At 46.1% G+C, this 23,459-nt stretch overlaps 1 protein-coding gene across 1 annotated transcript in view; it reads right to left on the reverse strand.

The window, feature by feature from the left end:
* LOC147023008 (growth arrest-specific protein 6-like) overlaps positions 1–23,459 on the reverse strand; it is a 140,097-nt gene that overhangs the window by 95,708 nt on the left and 20,930 nt on the right. The window contains exons 4-6 of the mRNA XM_085888016.1: positions 20,775–20,849; positions 20,538–20,660; positions 19,872–19,994 (exon numbers count right to left, since the gene is read on the reverse strand). Coding sequence (XP_085744142.1) covers positions 19,872–19,994; positions 20,538–20,660; positions 20,775–20,849 — 321 coding nt within the window. The remainder of the gene's footprint in view (positions 1–19,871; positions 19,995–20,537; positions 20,661–20,774; positions 20,850–23,459) is intronic.

Genomic DNA, 23,459 nt, shown 5'->3' on the forward strand with positions numbered 1-23,459 from the left:
ACCAATCATCAACAAATGGTACAGGCACCCCAACCAATCACCAATATATGGTACAGGCACCCCAACCAATCACCAATATATGGTACAGGCACCATAACCAATCACCAAGATACGGAAGAGGCACCCCAACCAATCACCAATATATGGCACAGGCACCGCCAATCACCAATATATGGTACAGGCACCGCCAATCACCAATATATGGTACAGGCACCCCAACAAATCACCAATATATGGTACAGGCACTCCAACCAATCATCAATATATGGTACCGTCACCCCAACCAATCACCAATATATGGTACAGGCACCCCAATCACCAATATACGGTACAGGCACTCAAACCAATCACTAATATATGGTACAGGCACATCAACCAATCATCAATATATGGTACAGGCACCAAAACCAATCACCAAGATATGGTACAGGCACCCCAACCAATCATCAATATATGGTACCGTCACCCCAACAAATCACCATTAAATGGTATAGGCACCCCAACCAATCACCAATATATGGTACAGGCACCAAAACCAATCACCAAGATATGGTACAGGCACCCCAACCAATCACCAATATATGGTACAGGCACCATAACCAATCACCAAGATACGGAAGAGGCACCCCAACCAATCACCAATATATGGCACAGGCACCGCCAATCACCAATATATGGTACAGGCACCCCAACAAATCACCAATATATGGTACAGGCACTCCAACCAATCATCAATATATGGTACCGTCACCCCAACCAATCACCAATATATGGTACAGGCACCCCAATCACCAATATACGGTACAGGCACTCAAACCAATCACTAATATATGGTACAGGCACTCAAACCAATCACTAATATATGGTACAGGCACATCAACCAATCATCAATATATGGTACAGGCACCAAAACCAATCACCAAGATATGGTACAGGCACCCCAACCAATCATCAATATATGGTACCGTCACCCCAACAAATCACCATTAAATGGTATAGGCACCCCAACCAATCACCAATATATGGTACAGGCACCAAAACCAATCACCAAGATATGGTACAGGCACCAAAACCAATCACCAATATATGGTACAGGCACCAAAACCAATCACCAATATATGGTACAGGCACCAAAATGAATCATCAATATATGGAACACGCACCCTAACCAATTACCAATATATGGTACAGGCACCAAAACCAATATATGGTACAGGCACCAATCACGAATATATGGTACAGGCACCAAAACCAATCATCAATATATGATACAGGCACCCCAACAAATCACAAATAGATGGTACAGGCACCCCAACCAATCACCAATATATGGTAACAGGCACCAAAACCAATCACCAATATATGGTACAGGCACCCCAACCAACCATCAATATATGGTACAGGCACCAAAACCAATCACCAATATATGGTACAGGAACCCCAACCAATCACCAATATATGGTACAGGCACCAAAACCAATCACCAATATATGGTACAGGAACCCCAACCAAAATCAATAAATGGTACAGGCACCCCAAAACCAATCACCAATATATGGTACAGGCACCACCAATCACCAATATATGGTACAGGCACCCCAACCAATCATCAATATATGGTACAGGCACCAAAACCAATCTTCAATATGTGTTACGGGCACCCCAACCAATCACCAATATATGGGACAGGCACCCCAACCAATCACGAATATATGGTACAGGCACCCCAACCAATCACCAATATATGGTACAGGAACCCCAACCAATCACCAATATATGGTACAGGCACCAAAACCAATCATCAATATATGGTACAGGCACTCCAACCAATCATCAATCGATGGTCCAGGCACCAAAACCAATCACCAATATATGGTACAAGCACCAAAACCAATCATCAATATATGGTACAGGCACCGCAATCAATCACCAATATATGGTACAGGCACCAAACCCAATCATCAATATATGGTACAGGCACCAAAACCAATCATCAATATATGGTACAGGCACCAAAACCAATCAATATATGGTACAGGCACCAAAAGCAATCACCAATATATGGTGCAGGCACCAAAACCAATCATCAATATATGGTACAGGCACCAAAACCAATCAATATATGGTACAGGCACCCCAATCAATCACTAATATATGGTACAGGCACCAAAACCAATCATCAATATATGGTACAGGCACCCCAATAAATCACCAATATATGGTACAGGCACCAAAACCAATCACCAATATATGGTACAGGCACCAAAACCAATCACCAATATATGGTACAGGCACCCCAACCAATCATCAATATATGGTACAGGCACCCCAAATCAACAATATATGGTACAGGAACCCCAACCAATCACCAATATATGGTACAGGCACCCAACCAATCAATTTCTAGTACACGCACTAAAACGAATCATCAATATATGGTACAGGCACCCCAACCAATCATCAAAATATGGTACAGGCACCCCAACCAATCACCAATATATTGTTGCGAATTCACGCCCTCCGGCGTGCGGACGGCCACGTCGCTCGAATCGCGGCATGATGCCCAACGGACGGACAATTCTGTCGTGACCCTCTCGGACCAACGCTGGGAGCGAGTCACGGGTGGGCCTTTCGACCTCACCATAATCATGCCAATCGGCCACTTGCGAAGGATAGGGTTGTTCACCAAACTCGACCTACCTAAGTACCCACGCGGATGGTAAACCGGGCGATCGTACCTCGCCACAGGTCGACTCCGGACACGAGCCGCTTGGGCGGCCCGTTCCGTGCTATCGGGATAACCGAGCGGTGTTATCGTCGACTTGGACGGTTCAGATTAATTTCGGGGATGTTGCACCCACTACGAACCCCTGACGTGAAGCAGGATGGAGGGTCAATCGAGAAAAGACAAAGCGAAACGGGAACAGTTCAACAAGCAAGCATTTTATTCACACGCACACACAGACAAGCACGTAAGGCACGTATATACAGCCATACACAATCAAAATGCACATAAAGCAAATAAAACAAAAGTAACAATGCAGAGATACAACCGAATACGCGTACACGCGGCAACACTTAAACAGTTCTACTTTACGAGACACGGCGCCACAAGATCCATACAAAAACCCCGAAAAGAAAATGGTGACTTCCCTTTGGGTCGTCGAGTCCCTCTCCCACGTCCGTCGGCGTGGTCGCGCCCGGCCGCGACTCTGATCCGTGGTGTGGTAGGCGATTCCTCTCCGGCGTGCCTCGCGCCGGCACGTATTGGCCGCGATCTCAGCGTGGACAGAAAGGGGGGGGGAGGGAAACGATGTTGCTCGAGGTCGTGGTGTGGGGAATGGCAGACGCTACGTTCTGCCAGCGGGGTCTCGGTACCACACCACAGAACACCAGGCCAGCGGTCACCACGCAGAGGAGACGAAGAGGAAGAGCGAGCCGGAAGAGAGCAGAAGACGAAGTTCGCAAGAGCACCAAAAGTGCTCCGCCCATGTCTGACTTTTATAGCCCGGGGCTCCGCCCTTCACTCCGCCCCCGTTTACGGCTCCACCCTCCTTCGAGAGGGTTCTCGAAGAGGGGCGTTCCCTCTCCCCGACCACCTCACGCTGGTCATCCACCAATCGGCAGCGAGCTGCCCTCCGCCCTTCCTTCACACCAAGCGCGGGGAAAAATGGCGGGAAAAAACAGGCGGGAAAACCCGCGCATCCTCGCAGCTCCTTCCTTGGCGCCCTTGTTTTGCCGTTCGGAAGCGGACGTTGTGGCGAAGATGTGGTTGCGTAGATGGTGGCGGTGGCGTGGTTGTCGTGTGTAGTTTGTTTGAAATAAAAGAGAGAAAAAGAAAAACGACAAACTCAAAGCGTCGCAGCCTGGATGGATCACATAAATTCCCTCTATACAACGGGTTTGGGCTAACTGCACATGTACCTATGAAGATATCTCACCTGAGGGCCCTTTATGGTGTAACGCGAATTTCCACAGCCGTAACACTTCCCCCTCCCCTTTTTACAGACTCGTCCCGAGTCGTCAAATTCTCGTGTGCCATCATGTGTAGTTCTCCCCAGTACGTTTTACCTTCGGATTTTACCTTCTCCCCAGTACGTTTTACCTGAGTGCGACATTCATGGTATTAGTGTCCCCAAAATAAATAACCTGAGGGCTGAGTAACAAACCCTCTCACTCAGACGACTCAAATAAAATTGCCGGCGCGAGGACCAACACGCCGGGGGCGCAAAACATATTTACAGTACAACTTTACTTACAAAATTTACACCAACCATGTCCCATGATCAACGGACTCTGCAGGCAGAAAAAGTCAAAAGAAAACCGGTGCATGGTCCGCCACTGCAGGCCCGTGTTGTTGCTGCCAACAGGACAGTTCTTGCTGCTGGCATGACGATCCTGGCGCACATGGTAATGAACAGGGGGGGGGGGGGAAATCAAAACAGAACGGGGCAAAATGGACGAGGGCAGTGGGCATGGCATGGCAAAGGTGGACAGGCAAGGCATGGCAAGGCCGCTGCAGCGAACACAGCCGGCAGATGAACTGGCCGGCACAGGCCTTGCAGCAAACACAGCCGCAGTGGAGCTGACCGGCACAGGCCTTGAAGCATAACAACAGCCAGCAGACGAAGTTGGCCGGCCTCTCGCCGTGCAGTGCAGGTTGGTGGAGGGAGTGCGGTGGTGCTGGCCACTCAGAAGGTGGGCTCGGACCGACCGACTCTTTCCCTCCCACCTTTCGCCTTTGCCTGTCTCTGTCCAGACCCACTCCCCGAATTTGTCAAAAACCAATTTTGCCCCAACGTATTTTTTTGTTTTTTACTCTTCTCCACTATAAATCGTCCCCTAACCCCCTTTATCGTCCTTGTTCGGCTCACCTATCGTCCCCTCGCCTACTCCCAACCCCTACGTTCCCTTCCCGGAGGGAAATAAGGGAGAGCGAGCGTCCTGCGTCGAGGTCCAACTCAAGCCTCAATATGGCCTCCCGAGACTTCAGCGATCTTAACCCAAAGTGGGTCCAGCGGCCCACAACGAGAGCGAAGGCATGGATGGTGTGGAGGGGCACACTTCCTATCAAGCCTATCCATTTAACTTTTGAACTACCCCGGGGCTTTCAACAAGCGCCTCTCGCTTAATCTATTGGTTCCAACAACCGAGATTCCGGTCGCCTGTGTTGGTGTCCTCACAATTTCGGGCCATGCCCCCCAATTTTCTTTCCGTGCCCTCACACGGTCTCATGGCTGGGACGCGTGGCTCCCTTGGCCGAATCTCCAGCTATGGCACCCCTGGGCACTACACTGCCTCCGAGCCGACCAGCTCCCTAAACACCGAGGAGTACCCTCCATGGCGACTCCGCTGAAACGCTCACGTGGCAGGCTGGCGCCCCGAGCCCCTTCCCTAGGTGCCCGTGCCGAATGCACTGCCCATGCGGCTGACGGCACCCCGGGCCCCCGCATAATGCGGGCGCACCTGGGCCCACTACGCTATCCCGGCCCCCAATGGGCCCTTGGCCTACCACGGCTGACTAGCCCGGTGCCCGGGGTACCCACTCAGCGATACTCACCTTTCGCAGCCACGCTCCGAGCCCATCAACAGGGCTCCTGCACCCCTCCAAAACAGGTTCGAGCCTCCACTCCCACCAACAGCAAAACGACCTCCATTTTTCAATTTAACTAACCCCCTTACTCACTCTACACTGACCCGGGGGTCCCTTGGGCGGGAATCACTCGTCCCCCCAATCACTCATCGCACCATGCATTCCACATTCGCTCCACTCACACAGACCCGCTGGCCTCACTCACTCACCAAGCACATGTTTCCACTTCACACTTCACCGCTGAATCTCTGCCATCCTGCTCACTACATCCCCAAACTAACTCTTGCTCCCACGTCGTCCCTTAAACTTAAAGCACATCTTTTTAACACAACGTAACTAAGCTACGTCCCCACTACACATCCACAGTCTGTCACTGTCTCCGAATAATCCATGTAAATCCATTCCCCATCCTGAATCTCAACTAAATCCCTCCACCTAATCCATTCCACGGGCCCATGAGGACTTCCCCTGCCCCATGGAGCCGGTCTAACTTAGCTAACCCTTCCCCCTAACTCGTTCCATCCTGTGCCCAGGCAGCGGGGGGGGGGGTCTTCCACCCTTGCCCGGGAATCCTGTTCACCCGAAAGTGAGGCTTGTTTTATTATTTTTTTTTTCCACATGCGCAGCACCAGCGCGGCAACTCGCAGCAACTCACAGCCGCGCTCCTTTGGCGTGACGTCATGGCAGCTGTTTGCGTCCCTCGTCCCTCTTGGACAGCACCATCCGGCAGGGATTCACCCTCCTGCCGGATTCCAACCATACACGCAGCCATGACCTTACCCGGCCCATAAAAAAAATAAAAAACACAAGCCTCGTGTCTCGAAGGGTTCCCCACGCGAACACATGTGCTCTGCCCGTTGGAGCTTAACACACACGCCCGCATGGAGAACCCATCCGGTCCAAATCCATAATCCTGCCGAACTTTGTCTGTCGCGGGATCGGCAACATCCACCGCGGGTGTTTACGGACCGGTTTCACTCCCGCAAGCGAGCACGTGGCGGCCTCGTGCGTTGCACAGCACGGACCTCGCGCTCGCTGCTGGGCAAACCCGGCGCGGTTCCCAAAATAGCTTCGGCCACTACCCGGCCCCTGTCTCTCAATTGTCGCAGTGGTCTGTCTCCTTTCGACACATGCGCTCAAACTCCCGCGTGTCACGAGACTCCCACACCACAACATTCCACTCACCCCGGGAGACGCGGCTGCATGCTCACGCATGCCCACCGGCATCTCCCTTACGTACTGCTCTCTTACACACACCGTCTCTCTCATACGGACCCTCTCACTCACACAGGGGGTCTCACTCGAACAATGCGTGCCGGAAAGCACGCATCTCCGCACACTCGCAAACACACACGCACACACCTGCACAACCACGCTGGGGATTCGCGCTTCCACAAGGGGTTCCGGGGTCTCTATACCCCCAAGCTTCTTGTGCACCCGTTCGCAGCAGTCGCCCCCTCGACTCCGCCTGGCACGACCGAACCCACCTGGTCGTGATCAGCTTCAAGGGGGCAAACTCCCTCCCCTCGTTCCTGTAGGAGGCCATCCAGCTGCTCGCACCGGGTCACGACACATTCCCCGAGCTCCCCCTCATCGTCCTCCACTAACTGTGTGTGTGTGTGTGTGTGTGTGTGTGTGTGTGTGTGTGTGTGTGTGTGTGTGTGTGTGTGTGTGTGTGTGTGTGTGTGTGTGTGTGTGTGTGTGTGTGTGTGTGTGTGTGTGTGTGTGTGTGTGTGTGTGTGTGTGTGTGTGTGTGTGCGCGCGCGCGCGCCTTTAACCCCGTCCAATTCACCCTCTATCTCCCGTGTCTGTACATTTTCTCTCCTTGGTCCTATGTTCTGTTTCTTCCTGGTTCCATTTTCCTTCCCATTGGAGTCGTTCTTCCTCTCTGAGCCCCATTAGCTGTTCGTTCTCCCTCTGGAGTTTTTTGATCTCCGTGGACTCAAATTTTGCTCCCCCCTCGAGCTTGTTAATTTCAAACTCGTATCGTTTTTGTTTTCTCTCCCACTGTTCCTCATGCTTATCAGCCTCCGATCTCATAGTTTCTTTCAATTGGCTTAGTTCTTTTTCCTGTTTCATTCGTTGTTCGTTCATAATCTCTGCACACCTCAACCTTGCTTTCTTTTTCAATTGTTCATGTCTTTCTTTTTTAATTTCTTTCACCCCCTGTCCCTCATTCTCCAATCTCATCGTTTCTTTCAATTGGTTAACCTCAAATTCATGTTCTTGTTGTTTTATATCCCATTGTTCCTCTCGTTCTTCCCTCTCCAGTCTCGTTGTGTCCTTCAATCTCTTGATTTCTCCTTCCTGCTTCATTCCTTGCTCCTTCACTTTCTCCTCATATTCCAACTTATTCTTTTCCTTTTGTCGTTCAGTTTCAAATTCATACTCTTTCAGTTTTCTATTGCATTGTCTCTTTTGTTCCTCCTTCTGCAATCTCGTCATTTTTCTACTGACTGATTTCTTTCTCCTGTCTCATTCCTTGTTCTTTGTATTTCCTATTCCACTGTCTTCCTTGTTCCTCATTCTGCAATCTCGGTATTTCCTTCAGCTGCCTGACTTCCTTCTCCTGTGTTTCGTTCTTCCTTCATTACTCTTTCTTGCATCTCATTCTTTAATCTGGCCTTCGCTTCCAGCTGTTCAATCTGCACAGTGTGGTTCCTTAACGTTTCATTCTCTGCTGTCATTCTTTCTTCTTTCAACGTCCTCAGCTCGTCTCGTAATTCCCTCTCTTTGGCTTCGTGTTTCAGTATCTCAGAAGCTTTTTTCCATTTTTCCTCCCTTTCTTCATCCCTTTTCCCCTCCATCTCATCAAACTCCAACCTTGCTTCTTCTTTCAATTGTTCTCTATCTTCCTGTTCTCTTTTTACCTCTTCTTCTAGTCTTCTTCTGTCCCGAACGCCTTGTTCTACCGAACGCTCGAATTGCTTTATTTTCCAATCGTGTTCACATTTTTTCTCTTCCAACTGTATTTCGCTCACTCTCCCCCCTCGTTCTTTGATCCGCCTTGCTTCCTCCAATAATTTTTCCATGAGTCGTTTTACTTCCAAGTCGTGCTCCTTTTGTTTCTTTTCGAGCTCGGTTTTCCATTCTTCCTCCAATTGTTTCCGAAGCCTGCCAATGTCCGGCGTAGGCGTGCTTGACCTCGCCTGCCATGCCGACGTGGTTTGAAACGGCTGTTGGGAGCGCTCGCCTCGTGTCGCGCCATAAATAGCCGCTCGCTCCGTGATGTGCTGAGGTGCGATCGCGCCGCCATGATGTGACCCAGTTTGCAGGCAAAGTCCGTGCTCAGAGTGTGAGGGTGAGCTCCCTCGTGATTTAAAATTACAAAAAGTAGGACCATCCCGGGCCATGGATTCTAAATTATTACACACGAGTACGTGCCTGTAAAAAAAAAATGAAAAAATAATAAAATAACAATAATAAATAAATAAACCACACAGGCCGTTTCTTCGCTCTCACGTGCCCGTACGTGCTTGACCCGGAAGTTCAATATTATTCGCAGTTACGATTATTCGCAATTTATTTTTAATACCCAATTATTCAATTAGCGCCAACGTATTTTACCTTTTTGCAATGTCGTGGCAAGGAAAAAGAGAAGAGAAGAGAGAGAAAAAATTTACTTCTGGTTCGGAGCATACCAGCACTCTGATGTTACCGAAATTTATACACCGTCTAATCTGAAAACGATCATAACTTGGGCCATTCTGTTTATCTAGAAATGCGCATAAGAAATCGAGAAATTATTAGAATACACGAAGTCATCACTCTCCGGAAGCCCGTACGTTGTAACCCGTAATGGGGAACGTGGCTGTGCTTCCCTTCCCCATCGGCCACGCCCACACAACAACGTGTCTTCCCATTGGTTTGGTAAATAAATGGCCATAACTTGGGAAGCACTTGTCCGATTAATATCAAACCTTGAAAAGGCACATCCTCAGGTCCCCAGCAATATACCTGTCAAGTTTCAATGAGATCGGACCAGAGGTTATCGAGAAACAGCGGTCACACACACACACACACACACACACACACACACACACACACACACACACACACACACACACACACACACACACACACACACACACACACACACACACACACACACACTGCTGGAATTATAGATAGATATACATTTCTAATACCCCCGGCACCCGCGCGCCTTGAGACTCCATCTTATTTCTCATAAGGGATTAATTTTAAATTGCTCGTAATTTGGAGGGAACGGGGAGGGGGGTGGTGTTGCTTCACTCACCCCTAACCGATTCCCGTGAATTTAGCTTGGAGGCGGGGTGGATTCGAATCTTACTCCCGGACACCAGTGTAGCGAATTCGCGCCCGCCGGCGTGCGGACGGCCACGTAACCCGAATCACGGCACGTCGCCCACCGGACGGACAATTCTGTCGTGACCCTCTCGGACCAACGCTGGGAGCGAGTCACGGTTGGGCCTTTCGACCTCAGAACAATTGGCCACCCGCATTGGACAGGATTGTTCGCCAAACTCGACATACCTTAGTACCCACGTGGTTGGGAAACCAGGCGATCGTACCTCGCCACAGGTCGACTCCGGACACGAGCCGCTTGGGCGGCCCATTCCGTGCTATCGGGATAACCGAGCGGTGATATCGTCGACCTGGACGGTTCAGATTAATTACGGGGATGTTGCACCCACTACGAACCCCTGACGTGAAGCAGGATGGAGAGTCAATCGAGAAAAGACAAAGCGAAAAGGGAACAGTTCAACACGCAAGTATTTTATTCACACGCACACACAGACAAACACGAAAGGCAGGTTTTTACAGCCATACACAATCAAAATGCACATAAAGCAACCAAAACAAAGTAACAATGCAGAGGTACAACCGAATACACGTCCACACAGCAACACTGAAACAGTTCTACTTTACGAGACACGGCGCCACAAGATCCATACAAAAACCCCGAAAAGAAAATCGTGACTTAGCTTTGGGCCGTCGAGTCCCTCTCCCACGTCCGCCGCAACTCCAATCCCTGGCATGGAAGGCGAGTCCTCTCCGGTGTGCCTCGCGCCAGCACGTGTTGGCCGCTCGACGCCAGGGACGGGGTTTCCGGCGCTATCTTAGCGCGGATAGATAGGGGGGGGGGGAAACTATGTTGCTCGAAGTCGTGGTGTGGGGCATGGCAGACGCTCCGTCCCGCCAGCGGGGTCTCGATACCGCACCACAGAAGAGCAGGCCAGCGGCCACCACGCAGAGGAGATGAAGAGGAAGAGCGAGCCGGAAGAGAGAAAAGAAGACGAAGTCAGCAAGAGCACCAAACGCGCTCCGCCCGTGTCCGACTTTTAGAGCCCGGGGCTCCGCCCTTCACTCCGCCCCCGTTTTCAGCTCCACCCTCCTTCGAGAGGGTTCTCGAAGAGGGGCGTTCCCTCTCCCCGACCGCCTCACGCTGGTCATCCACCAATCGGCGGCGAGCTGCCCTCCCCCATCCTTCACACCAAGCACGGGGGAAAAATGGCGGGAAAAACAGGCGGGAAAACCCGCGCGTCCTCGCAGCTCCTTCCTTGGCGCCCTTGTTTCGCCGTTCGGAAGCGGACATAGTGGCGAAGATGTGGTAGCGTAGATGGTGGCGGTGGCATGGTTGTGGAGTGTAGTTTGTTTGAAATAAAAGATAGAAAAAGAAACACGACAAACTCAAAGCATCGCAGCCCGGATGGATCACAAAAATTCCCTCTATACAACGGGTTTGGGCGAACAACACATGTACCGATGAAGATCTCACCTGAGGGCCCTTTTTGGTGTAATGCGAATTTCCACAGCCATAACAATATGGAACAGGCACCCCAACCAATGATCAATACATGGTACAGGCACCAAAACCAATCATCAATATATGGTACAGGCACCCCAACCAATCATCAATATATGGGACAGGCACCCCAACCAATCACCAATAAATGGTACAGGCACCAATACCAATCATCAATATATGGTACAGGCACCAAAACCAATCAATATATGGTCCAGGCACCAAAACATGGTCCAGGCACCCCAACAAATCACCAATATATGGTACAGGCACTCCAACCAATCACTAATATATGGTACTGGCACTCCAACCAATCATCAATATATGGTACAGGCACCCCAACAAATCACCAATTTATGGAACAGGCACCATAACCAATCACCAATAAATGGTACAGCCACCCCAACCAATCATCAATAACTGGTACAGGCACCAAAACCAATCACCAATATATGGTACAGGCACTCCAACCAATCACCAATATATGGTACAGGCACCAAAACCAATCACCAATAAATGGTACAGGCACCAATACCAATCATCAATATATGGTACAGGCACCAAAACCAATCAATATATGGTCCAGGCACCAAAACATGGTCCAGGCACCCCAACAAATCACCAATATATGGTACAGGCACTCCAACCAATCACTAATATATGGTACTGGCACTCCAACCAATCATCAATATATGGTACAGGCACCCCAACAAATCACCAATTTATGGAACAGGCACCATAACCAATCACCAATAAATGGTACAGCCACCCCAACCAATCATCAATAACTGGTACAGGCACCAAAACCAATCACCAATATATGGTACAGGCACTCCAACCAATCACCAATATATGGTACAGGCACCCCAACCAATCACCAATATATGATACAGGCACCAAAACCAATCACCAATAAATGGTACAAGCACCAAAACCAATCAACAATATATGGTGCAGGCACCAAAACCAATCACCAATATATGGTCCTGCCACCCCAACCAATCACCAATATATGGTACAGGCACCAAAACCAATCACCAATATATGGTCCAGGCACCCCAACAAATCACCAATATATGGAACAGGCATGCCAACCAATCATCAATATATGGTACAGGAACCCCAACCAATCATCAATATATGGTACAGGCACCAAAACCAATCACCAATATATGGTACAGGCACCAAAACCAATCATCAATATATGGTACAGGCACGCCAACCAATCACCAATATATGGTGCAGGCACGCCAACCAATCACCAATATATGGTGCAGGCACCAAAACCAATCACCAATATATGGTACAGGCACCCCAACAAATCACCAATATATGGTACAGGCACTGCCAATATATGGTACAGGCACCCCAACCAATCAATATATGGTACAGGCACCCCAACCAATCATCAATTTATGGTACTGGCACCAACACCAATATATGGTACAGGCACCCCAACCAATCATCAATATATGGTACAGGCACCAAAACCAATCATCAATATATGGTACAGGCACCCCAAATCACCAATTTATGGAACAGGCACCAAAACCAATCACCAATATATGGTACAGGCACCGCAAATCACCAATATATGGTACAGGCACCCCAACCAATCACCAATATACGGTACAGGCACCCCAACCAATCACCAATACACGGTACAGGCACCCCAACCAATCACCAATATACGGTACAGGCACCCCAACCAATCACCAATACATGGTACAGGCACCAAAACCAATGACCAATATATGGTACAGGCACCGCAAATCACCAATATATGACACAAGCACTCCAACCAATCATCAATATATGACACAAGCACTCCAACCAATCATCAATATATGGTAGAGGAACCAAAAACAATCACCAATATATGGTACAGGCACCAAAACCAATCAAAATATGGTCCAGGCACCAAAACCAAAATATGGTACACGCACCAAAAACAATCATCAATATATGGCACAGGCACTCCAACCAATCACCAATTTATATATGGTACAGGCACCAAAACCAATCATCAATATATGGTAAGGCACCCCAACCAATCACCAATATATGGTACAGGCACCCCAACCAATCATCAATATATGGACCAGGCCCCAAAACCAAAATATGGTACACGCACCAAAACCAATCATCAATATATGGTACAGGCACCCCAAATCACCAATATATGGCACAAGCACTCCAACCAATCATCAATATATGGTACAGGCACCCCAACCAATCACCAATATATGGTACAGGCACCCCAACCAATCACCAATATATGATACAGGCACTCCAACCAATCACCAATACATGGTACAGGCACCCCAACACATCACCAATATATGGTACAGGCACCCCAACCAATCACCAATATATGGTACAGGCACCCCAACCAATCACCAATATGTGGTACAGGCACCCCAACCAATCACCAATACACGGTACAGGCACCCCAACCAATCACCAATACACGGTACAGGCACCCCAACCAATCACCAATACATGGTTCAGGCACCAAAACCCATCAACAATATATGGTACAGGCACCAAAACCAATCATCAATATATGGTAGAGGCACCAAAACCAATCACCAATATATGGTACAGGCACCCCAACCAATCACCAATATGGTACAGGCACCCCAACCAATCACCAATATATGGTACAGGCACCCCAACCAATCACCAATATATGGTACAGGCACCACAACCAATCATCAATATATGGTAGAGGCACCAAAACCAATCACCAATAAATGGTACAGGCACCAAAACCAATCATCAATATATGGTACAGGCATGCCAACCAATCACCAATATATTGTACAGGCACCAAAACCAATCAAAATATGGTCCAGGCACCAAAACCAAAATATGGTACATGCACCAAAAACAATCATCAATATATGGTACAGGCACTCCAAGCAATCACCAATTTATATATGGTACAGGCACCCCAACCAATCAATATATGGTACAGGCACCAAAACCAATCATCAACATATGGTACAGGCACCTCAACCAATCATCAACATATGGTACAGGCACCTCAACCAATCATCAATATATGGTACAGGCACCCCAACAAATCACCAATATCTGGTACAAGCACCGCCACCAATCAATATATGGTACAGGCACTGCCACCAATATATGGTACAGGCACCCCAACCAATCAATATATGGTACAGGCACCCCAACCAATCATCAATATATGGTACTGGCACCAACACCAATATATGGTACAGGCACCCCAACCAATCAATATATGGTCCAGGCCCCAAAACCAAAATATGGTACACGCACCAAAACCAATCATCAATATATGGTACAGGCACCAAAACCAATCACCAATATATGGTGCAGGCACCCCAACCAATCATCAATATCTGGTACAGGCACCAAAACCAATCACCAATATATGGTACAGGCACCGCAAATCACCAATATATGGCACAAGCACTCCAACCAATCAATCATCAATATATGGTACAGACACCCCAACCATTCATCAATATCTGGTACAGGCACCAAAACCAATCACCAATATATGGTACAGGCACCGCAAATCACCAATATATGGCACAAGCACTCCAACCAATCAATCATCAATATATGGTACAGACACCCCAACCAATCACCAATATATGGTGCAGGCACCCCAACCAATCACCAATATATGGTACAGGCACCCCAACCAATCATCAATATATGGTACTGGCACCAACACCAATATATGGTACAGGCACCCCAACCAATCAATATATGGTCCAGGCCCCAAAACCAAAATATGGTACACGCACCAAAACCAATCATCAATATATGGTACAGGCACCAAAACCAATCACCAATATATGGTGCAGGCACCCCAACCAATCATCAATATCTGGAACAGGCACCAAAACCAATCACCAATATATGGTACAGGCACCGCAAATCACCAATATATGGCACAAGCACTCCAACCAATCAATCATCAATATATGGTGCAGACACCCCAACCAATCACCAATATATGGTACAGGCACCCCAACCAATCACCAATACACGGTACAGGCACCAAAACCAATCATCAATATATGGTACAGGCACCAAAACCAATCACCAATATATGGTACAGGCACCAAAACCAATCACCAATATATGGTCCAGGCACCCCAACAAATCACCAATATATGGAACAGGCACGCCAACCAATCATCAATATATGGTACAGGCACCAAAACCAATCACCAATATATGGTACAGGCACCAAAACCAATCATCAATATATGGTACAGGCATGCCAACCAATCACCAATATATTGTACAGGCACCAAAACCAATCATCAAAATATGGTCCAGGCACCAAAACCAAAATATGGTACACGCACCAAAAACAATCATCAATATATGGTACAGGCACTCCAATCAATCACCAATATATATATATATATATATATATATATATATATATATATATATATATATATATATATATATATATATATATATATATATATATATATATATATATATATAGTACAGGCACCAAAACCAATCATCAATATATGGTAAGGCACCCCAACCAATCACCAATATATGGTACAGGCACCCCAACCAATCATCAATATATGGTACAGGCACCAAAACCAATCATCAACATATGGTACAGGCACCTCAACCAATCATCAACATATGGTACAGGCACCTCAACCAATCACCAATATATGGTACAGGCACCCCAACCAATCATCAATATATGGTACAGGCACCCCAACCAATCAAGTTATGGTGCAGGCACCAAAACCAATCATCAATATATGGTACAGGCACCCCAACCAATCACCAATATACGGTACAGGCACCCAACCAATCTTCAATATATGGTACAGGCACCATAACCAATCATCAATAGATGGTACAGGCATCCCAACCAATCATCAATATGTGGTACAGGCACCCCAAAGCACCAATATATGGTGCAGGCACTCCAACCAATCACCAATATATATATATATATATATATATATATATATATATATATATATATATATATATATATATATATATATATATATATATATAGTACAGGCACCAAAACTAATATATGGTACAGGCACCAAAACAAATCACCCAAAAATGGTACAGGCACTCCAACCAATCTTCAATATACGGAACAGGCACCCCAACCAATCATCAATATACGGTACAGGCACCCCAACCAATCATCAATATACGGTACAGGCACCTCAAACAATCACCAATATATGGTACAGGCCATTACTCACATGTTGCATCGGCACTCTACCCATCACCTTCATATAATATACAGACCCCCACTCAATCACCCATATGTGGCAGATGCACCCCAACCCATCACCAACATGTGGCACACCACACAACACAGATTCTATACAAAAACAAGGATCGACAGGGAAAACCCATCAAGCAAAATTATCAATATACTTGCATTCACCATGGAATCTTGTACTCCCAACTTTGTTCCACTGATGATTTAACTGTTTATAGTTGAACCATGTTACCATTTCTTATTGGGAGTGGAATAACTGTGAAGAATAGCATTCTACTCAGTAAATTCCAAAGATCACTCAAGAAATTCCTGTGTGGGAGCATCTCGAAAGTCTGGGGAGGAGGTTGTATGGGGAGGAGGGGGCAGTTAAATTGAAAAAAGTAAGAAGGAATGGGGAATAAAATGGAAGGCAAGCGAGTTGGAGAGAAACTGGGGAAAAGGGGAATGAATTGGGAGCAAGGGATAGGGAAATAGGGGGTCAAAAATGTTATCAGTTTTTCTTATGTAAAATGTAGAAATGTTAAAGATGATATGTGCATTTAGAGTTACTTATGTTCCAAAATTGGAGTCATGTTGCATTTACATCAGAGGTACTTTGCTGGAAAATGTCTTTTAAAATATCAGCTTTATGTTTTTTTTGTTTGTGGCCCAATTGAGCCAAACTCGAAGCACCCGCTCCCTCCAGGAGCCGTCAAGGGGGTCATGTTATTATATTTATGCCTATTTTACTCCAAGGGGTCCCAGGATTACACACCCAAAAAATGATCGCAATAGGTTCAGCCGTTTTTGCGGTACCTGGGAACAGACGGACAGACAGTGAATTATCGTAAGATGATCGATTCCACTTTATTATCCCGCCCCCCGGAGGGAGGGAGCAGGATATTGTAATCTCCGGTTTGTTGGGTAGTCAATCCAGTCGAAAAAAAAATTTTGATCTACCCTTATTATCAGTATTTGCGTCGATATGTTTGTCTGTCTGTCTGTCTATCTGTCTATCTGTCTATCTGTTGATTCGTCGATCCAGTCAAAAAAAAAAAAAAACAATAAAAAAAACGAAGTTCGTTATAGCTCAGAGACTACGAGTCAGATATACATGAAACTGGTATTGTAGGTTCATGGTATGTCTTAGTTATGTGTGAGAAAGAACCGTTGCTATGGACCCCTCTGGTGCCTAGAAACGGCCGAAAAACCTCTAAATGTGGGGGTATTTTAACGAAAAACAATCTGCAGCATTAACCCTTGAAGCTGGAATCATGAATTTTCTTGTGCTTCATCCTCAGGTCATTCACCATCGAACGGGCCCATTGCGTCAGGTTCTATTAGGTAGTCGACTACCCATGTCCGCCTACCGGCTTGTCTGTCTGTCTGTTCGCAACTTTATGGCAAAACGGCTTTAGCAAACGATGTCAAATTTAATCCACACGTGGGCAATGAAACTTGGACGACCCTATTAACTTTTGGGTCCAATTGAATCAAAGGTCAAGGTCAAGGTCACGAAAAGATCAAAATCGTTTTTCGCTCACAACTTTGTCAAAAATGATCTGATTTAATTCAAACTAAGCTTATAGTGAACCTTATTCTATTTGACACTTATAATCCTATCGATTCCTATAGTGAAAAATGCATATTTGTGAAGATCGGTAGAGTCCGAATTTTTGGGGGTCATGGTCATTGGTAAAAATTACAAATTTTCCATTAAAACTAAAACATGGTAACGAAAATACAACTTTATGGCAAGATGGCTTTAGCAAACACTATCAAATTGTATCCACAGGTGGGTAATGAACCTTGGACGACCCCATTACCTTTTGGGTCCAATTCGGTCAAAGGTCAAGGTCAGGTCACGAAAAGGTGAAAATCGTTTTTCGCTCATAACTTCGTCAATCAATGGGTGGGATTTGTTGTGCCTAGCACTTGTTTTCAAAGGTTTTAAGCCCATATAATAAATATATTAGCGAAAAACCTTTATGATAGACAATGAATGATTTAAAAGCTCATTAGAAACATGATCATTGTATTCATATGTATATTAATTGATTTGATTGGAGCTTGTGTGATTACAAATATGAGCCCCATGGACATGCATAGAAGGTCCATAGGGACATAATTGATACAGCTCCATGCTCTTATTGCAACTTAAACTAAAGGCTAACAAAATACTTATGTAGGGTGAAAGTGGGGTCTTCGATGATGAACCCACTCGCCCAGTAAGCTAAGCAAGTTGGAATGTTCGGCTAATATGCTGCGCCAGCCATTTCCTGTAATGTAAGGTGATGACACTCATTTCCTCTTGTATGCTTTTGTCACCATATATGGACTTGTTCACCAAGAAGGATCATGGGTAAAAGATCTAACCCATCCCAGAGTTGAGCAAATGAAAGCGTTTTTGTATTAGAAACGAAACACGTTTATCACATTCTCGAAGAGAGGAAGCTGCCCACACATTTACCTTGGCACGATTGCAACATATACTCGAACTGCTTACTTGTAATCAAACCACGAATGAGTGGAAGATGAATTCCCATGCTTGCACAGGTGTTCCCATGCTCGCACACAAACCATATATGGTGTTTGCTAATTAAGAGATTGAGTAACATTTAGTGATTTGTAGTTTTGCTAAGATAACATGTTCTGTTCTTTGTCCAACCCATGCCCCCCTCTTTCCCTATTTCTATGCAAATAAGTTTGCTGTAAAAAAAAAACGCTGGGCTTGTGACCAGAACTCTGAGAAGGAGGTGCACAGGGACACATCTTGGTGTTTTCTCTGCACATTTGTTTTCTTTCCACGTAAATAAATGAATTCAACTCGCACTGGGACTGGAGTTACTGAAGTGATGTTTGACTCCGCTGGAGGTTCGAGTAATTCCACAACGGTACCATACTCAAACCTGTCTCATCTGAATTTGATTCCTGACCCGATTATAAGATGTCACCCTGATGTATTGCAGGCATGATGTTGCAAAGAGCCTATAGGAGTACGCCATCATTTAGATGGGAGTTTCAGCCTTCTGTTTCATGTGCCAGTTCTCTTTTGTGGATGTTACAGATCCCACAGTACATTGTACCTTTCAAAAGAGATGGCTAATGCATGCCAGAGTCGAGGCAATTATATTCATCCTCCCAGTATAACAGAAAATAAGCACCCAGGTGCTACATACATCTGAAATTGATGAACCCGATTTAAGAGGCAAACTGACCAGTACAAGAGCGTAGGTCTAGCTCCGTGTGGTAACCCACATTGCATCGGCAGTGGAATGAGCCGTCAGTGTTTATGCAGATGTGATCACAGCTTGCCTTGCCCTCTTCACATTCATTGATATCTGAAAGAAAGAAAGAAAGAAAGAATGAAAGAAAGAAAGAAATATTTTGAAATCAGAGCATGATGAATAGTTGTAGCTACTGATGCTATCATTGCTCAGACCTTGTTTAACTGGGGGGCTTGGGGGAACAGGAAGGGGGTCAAATTCAAAATTTTAGAACCATAGAAAACAGATGAAGTGCTTGAAAAAAAATTCCACACTGCCCTATCTTCAAGGTTTCGACTTGTAAGAGACAAGCTATAAAAATACACAGCAAAAGACATATGGTCATATATTTATGACATATATACTGTAAATATGGAAGAAATTTGGATACTTCCTTCTCCATGACTTTTTCTCCCCTCAATCCTATCTCCTCCCAACTGCTTTACCATCCGATCCTCTAATTTTAGCTCCCATCTTACACCCTCTCCACTTCCCCCTCTCCGCTCCCTTCCAGAATGACTACATGGCCCATTAGGATGTACTCTGGTAATGACTGCAGAAACTAATTTGTAAGAGCATTCAGTGAAATGTCTAGTGTGAGAAGACTACACAAAGTACCAGTTAGGCAATTCTTTCCTCTCCAGCCATCCTTGCAGAGACATCTGTAGTCTGCAGAGAGGTCAATGCAACTCTCTGTGCCAATGGCATGGCAGGGTGATGGCACACACTGATTGGGAATGTCTGTAAAGAGAGGTTAGACAATATACATGATGGCTGGCAGATAATTTATAGGCAGAGGGTACTTAGTTTGAGTGTGCGAAAATTGATGAGTTGTGGTTTTTAATTAAACCACACCATTCACACAGTCACGCCAGCCTGCATGGAAGTTCAGCGTTGCTGGTGAGGGACCGGAATATTGGGTGAGACAGCCTGTGGTGAGGGTTCAAGTTGGGAGGGTGGGGGATGAAAGAGAATGTAAGAAAGAGATGTGATGGAAATTCAAAAAAAAAATTTGAAAAACAAAACTTTGGAAGAGGAAAACAAAAAAGAGGGGCAGGAATCAATTCTGAACAAAAAAAGTACACAATGTATAAAGAAAATGGCTTGATCAAATTTCAAGAAAACTCAGGATTTCAAGAGGAGAGTAACATGAGACAGAAAGGAGAGACAAGAAACACAAAGAGAAAGATGAATTACTATTGATAATAAGAATTAATGCTCCACTGAAACATGATCTCATCCTTACTATAATTCACAGACCAGTATTTGTTTGTGTGTGTATGTTTGTCGTGCTACTACTCCTGCAGTTCTGGGCCGATTCCATTCACACTTGTTAAATAGGATCAGCATGACCCCAATTGGTGCAGAGGGGTGTTTACCTTTGCTGGTGGTCTTGGAGGGGAGGGGAGGGGGGGAAGGGAAACAAATTCTCAATGTAAATGTGTATCGTGTAGTGCCGCTCCAGGTGGGAGAGAGTATTACAAGTCCCACCCTTTACAGTACAGTATTCCTGTCCCCACGTTTTCCATGCAGTGAGAGGTATTTTGGAGAGGTAATTACACATTTGAATAATGATAACAACATAACCTCCCCCCACCACCCCCACCCCGCCCCAACCTCCCCCAGAGAGAGCGGGTGCTTCGAGTATATATAAAGCTCTTTCTAACAATTGACTCATACTCACTCACTGAGACTCACTGATATAAATGCTTAGTTCAGTCTAGGTGGGGTAGAAAGCTGAAATTTCACATACTGATACAACTTGAAGCCAATATCCCAGGGGAAAAAAAAAATCACAAAACGGTCTGAAAAATTCCGTAAACAAAAATATCCGAAAAATAAAAATTGGCCTGTACAGCCTCAGTCTGCTCACTTTGGGTCATATGACAAGACAATGGAGCTTACACTGGAAATGTTTGCAAGACAATGCTAACACATGCCTCTTCTGCTTCTTATTTTATAACTTTTGCCTTATTTCGATTAAAAATTGCAATAGCTGTAAACTTCGATATTATAAAAGGAGCCGTGTCTTTCTGTTTGTCATGCTATAACTTGAGAATGGATTGAAGGATTTCAATGAAATTAATGACGGTGAATTCAGGGAACTCCCAGGAAGGTTTGTGATGCAAAAACAAACAAACAAACAAACAAAATTTTAAAAAGGAAGGTGGTTTGTGTATGGGTACTTTGGCAAACGTGGTGAAACTGCAAATGCCAACTTGTGATGCTGACTATCCCCGCACACAGGAGAGGATGCAGGATCTCCCAGGAATCATTTTTCATTCTTGCCCCATACATTAGGCATCACAGCTATGCCGAGGAAACGAAAAACCCAAATTTGAAGGAGTGCTCGAGATACAAGGAATCAGAGAGCACACAGAGATGAGGAAAGTTTGTTTTCTGGCATGGTCCATGCTTAATATGTACCCCAGACAGTTTGATCAAAAGAAAGAAGAGAGGGGACCTCCACTCTCATAGCCAGCATGTGGCTCTGAATATATTCCTTTCATCCACTCTCCCTGACAAGGCTGGAGTGCCACATGGCAGTGTTCTGGACCAAGTCCTGTTCCTACTCTTCATCAACAATCTCTCAGGCTCTCTGGAAAATCCCCTTTATCGATTTGCTGATGACTCCACCCTCTGCCGTGCGTGATATCCCTCATCCTTCAGACCGGTGGGCTGCAGCCTCTTTCCTCTCTTCAGACCTTGACAAAATCACAAGATCGTGAAACACTTGGAATACGTCTTTCAATCCTGACAAATGTATCTGTGTCTCTGTGTCTGTCTCTCTGTCTCTCACTCTCTCTTCTCTCCAAAGGACCATTTGGAAAACCCTCCCATTTACTTTCTTAACAAACCTATTGAAGAAGTTCAATGACAAACTTTTGGGTCTCACTATCAGCCATGATCTTTCTTGGCCAAACCACATTTCAAGCTTGGCCTACAAAGTTAGTCACCAACTGTGCTTCCTTCGTCGGACAATGTCTTTGCTTAACATACCTGAACTACTATCCACCTACAAGGCCTTCATCCGCAGCTTGATGGAGTACTGCTCTCCCTTCTGGGTTTATGCCCCTGCCTCACAAATCGCTCAGTTTGACACTGTGGAAATCAAGGCCTTCAAGATCATTGGAATCTACCACAACGAAGCTGAGGCTCTGGGCCTATCATTTCCCCATTGCAGCCATGTCAGTGGTCTTTGTTTTTAATTAAACCACACCTTTCACATCGTCCTGCCAGCCTGCATGGAAGTTCAGCGTTGCTGATGAGGGACCGAAATATTGGGTGAGACAGCCTCTTTCTGTCTACTGCCTCCTTTCTGGTCTTGCACCCTGTTGTCTCTCCAAAGTCCCCCCTCCCCCACAGGTTTCTACAGGACTCACACAGACCACCAGCAATCCGCTTCTGGTGAAACATCCTAAATCGAGAATCACAACTCACATCCACTCATTTGTTCCTCTTTTTTTCCCCGTCTGTGGAACCAACTTCCACATTCTCTTCAATCTCATTGTTCCCTCCGGGTCTTCAAGACAGGTGTTG

Source organism: Eptatretus burgeri, chromosome 7 (assembly GCF_056783735.1).
Source record: "Eptatretus burgeri isolate ZD-2024b chromosome 7, Ebu_testis_v1, whole genome shotgun sequence".
Taxonomy (NCBI): Eukaryota; Metazoa; Chordata; class Myxini; order Myxiniformes; family Myxinidae; genus Eptatretus; species Eptatretus burgeri.